This window comes from Carassius auratus, chromosome 47 (genome assembly GCF_003368295.1).
Source record: "Carassius auratus strain Wakin chromosome 47, ASM336829v1, whole genome shotgun sequence".
In the NCBI taxonomy this organism is placed as follows: domain Eukaryota; kingdom Metazoa; phylum Chordata; class Actinopteri; order Cypriniformes; family Cyprinidae; genus Carassius; species Carassius auratus.
Genome location: NC_039289.1, coordinates 2,183,162 through 2,188,377, shown reverse-complemented (window position 1 = coordinate 2,188,377; position 5,216 = coordinate 2,183,162). Strand labels below are relative to the sequence as shown.

At 35.7% G+C, this 5,216-nt stretch overlaps 1 protein-coding gene across 1 annotated transcript; it reads right to left on the bottom strand.

Moving 5' to 3' along the window:
• Positions 1–949: 949 nt before the first annotated feature.
• Positions 950–5,161, bottom strand: sgsh (N-sulfoglucosamine sulfohydrolase (sulfamidase)). The gene is made up of 7 exons (XM_026235665.1): positions 4,967–5,161; positions 4,063–4,223; positions 3,874–3,979; positions 3,358–3,689; positions 3,197–3,278; positions 2,910–3,113; positions 950–1,644 (listed from the first exon to the last, which is right to left on the bottom strand). The coding sequence occupies exons 1-7, from the start codon at positions 5,055–5,057 to the stop codon at positions 1,085–1,087; spliced, it is 1,536 nt and encodes a 511-aa protein (XP_026091450.1). The 5' UTR covers positions 5,058–5,161; the 3' UTR covers positions 950–1,084.
• Positions 5,162–5,216: the final 55 nt, after the last annotated feature.

The following is a 5,216-nucleotide window of genomic DNA, read 5'->3' as shown; positions in this document are numbered from 1 at the left end:
AATCTAAGTGCGTAGTACCTGAAAATTAAGTCTCGTTAATAAGGGATTTAAAATATTGACTTCTCTATAATTATACCTTTGGGTGAACATGACGCGGTTTAACCACGTTGACGATAATTTAAATGAGAGAGCAATTTAAATATAGGACTTCAAACTGATTTAACAAACTTGTGAGTTAATCGGAAAAATAAAACAATTAAAAAGGAAAAATATTATTTTAAAATCTTGTTACTTAAGTATCTGATATGACATTTAAGAAATCAAATAGTAATGTACATAATAATAATTATTATTATTAGTAATAAATATTGTTAACATTTTAGGATAGTTATTTTATATATTATTATTATTATACAGTTTTATTTTCTATTATTATTATTAATACAAAAAAATTAATTTTGAAATGTTGTGCCCAAGATATCTAATGACAAGAAGACAAAATTGATATAATAATAATAACTATAATTATTATCTTACAATATTAGTATTATATGATGACAACATCATTATTATTAATTAAATCTAAAAATAAAATTTTTAAATGTTAACCAAAAAGTTATATATATATATATATATATAGTAGGTATTATTATTATTATCATTAAAATATTAGTGTTATGTGATGACATTATTATTATAAAAATTATATAAATAATAAAATGAATTTTTAAAATGTTAACAAAAAGTAATGCATATAATAATAATAATGATAATAATTTAAATTTAAAAAAAATTACATTTTGAAATGTTGTTCCTCAGAACATCAGATATCTGAAATGACATATATAAAAATATATTAAAATTGCTGTAATTATTATATGATGAAGTTATAAATACCAATGACAAATTAAAGTAGTAAAGCAGAGGACATGTATATGGAATCTATGGTAATGAAAAAACACCAGTCAAATCAAATATAATCAAATATTAAAAAAGAGATGTGGTAATGTTGACTTTTGTTTTTGTTAAAATGTTTATTAACATTTTCAATATAAAAACTACAAATAGAATCTTACAGTTAAACAGTGAACCTGAAGCATGAAAAGATTAAAGTTCATACAGTTTCCTCTGAAGTTTTAGGCACTCATAGTCCATTGTACAGAGGTCTGCACTGCGGTTCCAGCTTGGTCTCGAGGACCGCATCCGGCTCGCACACCCACGGATCCTCTGTGTGCCACTGCCACTTCAGCAGCTGATCCCTCAAGCTCTCCAAAACCTGGGCATACGCCGGATCACCAGCTAGATTCCGCCTCTCTGTAGGATCCGACTGGATGTCAAACAGCTCCCACCTCTCCCGGTAGTAATACTCTTTCAGAGTCTTGAACCAGCCTGTGGGCTGGCCCGACTGAGTCCGGTTTAACAGATCCTGGAAGGTAGGGGACACATAGAAGTCCTGGTCTATAGGGAAGGGCATGCGGTAGTGCATGTTGTGCAGGAGCCGGTAGCGGCCCTGGTGGATGGAGCGCATTGGGTAAAACATCGTGACCTCATGGAGACTCTGGCTGGCGTAGACGGTGACCCAGGACGGTTCTGAGATCAGGGCCGGGAGAAGAGACCGACCCGTCAACTCAACCGGACGGCCCCTTGAGAGACTGTATGACGGATACGGCAAAGAAAACCAGTCTAGTATGGTGGGAGTGATATCTGGGGAGAAAAGTGAGAGATGCTGTTTTACAGTGTCATACAATTAAAGAAAATTACACTGGCAGTAATCTGTGTGTGATTATAAAGGTATGACCTTACACACAAAATCAAGTGTTAAAAGGTGCAACAGTGAAGGACGCCATTTTTAATATTGTATGAACAACTTGTGATTCGTACAAATAGGAAAAAATTGTTATGACAATAATCTGTCGGTAAATAGAGAGATATGATCTTAAACAGAATCAAGGGCCAAAAATGTGCAATAATAAGAGACGCCATTTTTTTATATAGTACGAACAACTTGCGTTTCGTATGAATATTTTCGTATAAATATATAATCTTACATTGGCAATCGTTTGAGTTCATATAAAAATGTGAACTTAAACAGAATGTAGCATGAAAATATGCAACAACGAGGGATGCCATTTCATAATATCGTACGAACAACTTGCGATTTGTAAAATAAATCCTCATAAGCATGTTACATTGGTAACAATTTGTTGTACGGTAGAAATATATCTGCACTATTTTCTAGACTTGAAAACGAGTGCAAAAAGGCGTAATAGTGAGATGAAATTTTTCTACATTTGTACAATTTGTCATTCGCATACATTACGTTGGAAACAATGTCATTCAGTAGAAAGATAGCTATTTGACGATATGGACTCAAAAGACAAAAACAAGAGCAAAAAGATCTGCACGAAAAACATGCTGTTATTAGAAAAGGAAATTGTCGTACACATACACTACGTAGAAAACAATCTGTCATTGCGCAGAAAGATAGTTACAGTATACTATCTGAACTATTATCTAATCTCATAAACAGAAGCAAGCACAAAAAGGTACAGCAATAAAATGGTGCATTTCATTATCATACAAAAATTCAATATTGCACATTATTATCATGTTTTGTGTGTGTGTGTGTGTGTGTTTTTTTTACCGATATTCGTAGCTGAGGAGGTAGGAGTGAAATTTTTTGTTTTCCAAGTGATACAGATAAATGGCTATTTGTAAAAATGTTTAGTATAAATAACTTCAGATACAAATAATTATCATACAGATGTATTCTTAAACAAATCTGCCACTCTAACAGTTTTGTTGTATTCTGGCCTCTGTCACATAAACAAGTGCATGAGGGTGCAGTGTTTTCTTAAACATAGGTGTACAGCGCCATCTAGTGGTTAAATGATAGACTTTGTGCCGTACACATTTGTTTATTTACACGCTTCTGATGTCAATTAATCAAGCTGTTGATGGGCTCTTACCCAGCAGACTGACATAAGCCTGGCTAAGCTGTCCCCAGCGCTGCCGGTGTTCAGGTGAGGAGACCAGCATGGGTTCCTTCACACCTGAGGCGTACAGGTTAGTGCGACCGTTGGGAAACGGAATTCCGTTATCCGAGCTGTAGATCACCAGAGTTTCATTTTCAAATCCCGCGTCCCGTAGTTCTTGAAGAACCAGCCCGATGCCTTGGAAATCAAACAGAACATTTGTGAAGCTCTATGCTTGCAATTCTTTTAAATATTACTGTGAATGGTGTAAAATATAAAACCTTGGTCCAGCCGGCTGACCGTTGTGTATTGGGCCGCGATATCCGCCCTCGCTGCAGGTGTGTCTGGAATAAAGTATGGTACCTAGTCAGATATAAAGATACTGATGGTTAGGAACCTCAACTAATGACTTTTCAAATGTTTCCTTATTAGTAAGGCTCACCTTGACCTGGTCTGGAGAGTAATACTTTGGCTCCCAATCGGGAATTCTCCCCATTCCGCTCTCTCCATTCCCAAACTTTTCACAGAACATTCCATACTGAGGCTGGGAATGGCCACAGCGGTGAGGATCATGGAACGCCACGTAGAGAAAGAACGGCCGTTCCTCTTCCGTCTCACCCCTCTCTGCTTTCTGGCTCTGGAAGAATTTCCGGACAAGGAGCTTGATCTTGGTGATATTCCGACCCACCTGCAGAACAGAATTGGTCTCTTCCGTGTAGGCAAAATCGAACGGGTATACAGGGCCCGGACCAACGTGTTTTTTCCCAATTATACCTTTCCAAAGAAAAACAGTCATGACTTCTGTGAAAAATCTGAAATTTTCCAAAACTCACTAGTGTTTTGAGTGTTTAGTAAAAGAATTGTATAAATCAGTTTTCTCTCAATACAGGATTTTTGCATCAATAAGGCACAAAAACGTGTCTTTGTGACCTATGAGTTTAATAGGTCTTCATCATACCTGTGTGAATGTTGGCTTGTTTCAGGAGAAGAGGAAGACTGCGCACTCCATCAAATGAGTTAAAGTGATGAACTCCCTGATGAAGGCCGTACATCCCATTCTGGTGCTGTTTATCAGAGAAAAAAATAAAAGTTCAAGGAAAGTATATCCAATGGTCTGGGCTAAAATAGAGTTTCATCTTTTGGTTACCTGTGGTAGTCCAGTCAGGATGGTGGAACGACTTGGTGAGCAGCTGCTGACAGAGCTGAAAGCGTTCTTGAAGATCAAACTGCGCTCAGAAAGAGCCCGGAGATGAGGGGTCTGGACCACAGTGTTGTTGTAGACATCCGTTTCAAACCCACCATCATCAGCTGTGGTGTACAACAGAACATAGACACGACATTAATACAATGTAAGTACAACATAACACAAACAGCAAAACAACCTAAATACAACATAATAACATAAAAACAACCTAAATACAACATAATAACAATATAAAAATAAAAAATCTAAATACAACACAACACAAACATCAAAACAACCTAAATACAACATAACAACAATACAATCATAAAACAACCTAAATGCAACATAATGCAAGCATAAAACAACCTAAATAAAACATAACAACAATAGAAACATCAAAACAACCTAAATACAACATAACAACAATAGAAACATCAAAACAACCTAAATAAAACATAACAACAATAGAAACATCAAAACAACCTACATACAACATAATAACAATAGAAACATCAAAACAACCTAAATACAACATAATGTAAGCATAAAACAACCTAAATACAGCATAACAACAATAGAAACATCAAAACAATCTAAATACAACATAACACAAACATCCAAACAACCTAAATACAACATAATACAAGCATAAAACAACCTAAATACAACATAACACAAACATCAAAACAACCCAGATACAACATAACAAAAGCATTAACAACCTAAATACAACATAACATCAAAAGAACCTAAATACAACATTATAACAATAGAAACATCAAAATAACCTAAACACAGACATAACAGTATAGCCTTATTGTCAAATCAGTACGTTATTTATAAAAACACATGACTGTTTACACACCAATGATGAGCAGCACATTTCTTCTTCTGCACTCTGCTTCATCACAACAAACAAGAACCCCCAACAAGGTCCACGCGAACAGAAACGACATTTTAGTGTCATTTGCCTACAGAAATACTACTGAAGCAAAAAAGTTTACTTTGTTTACATTTAGCGAGACAAACTTCCGCAATGTGAATCCATCACATGACCGCGATCAGCTGACGCGATGCCTCAGCCAATCGCGTCGCGCGTCGCTGCTCACGTCACA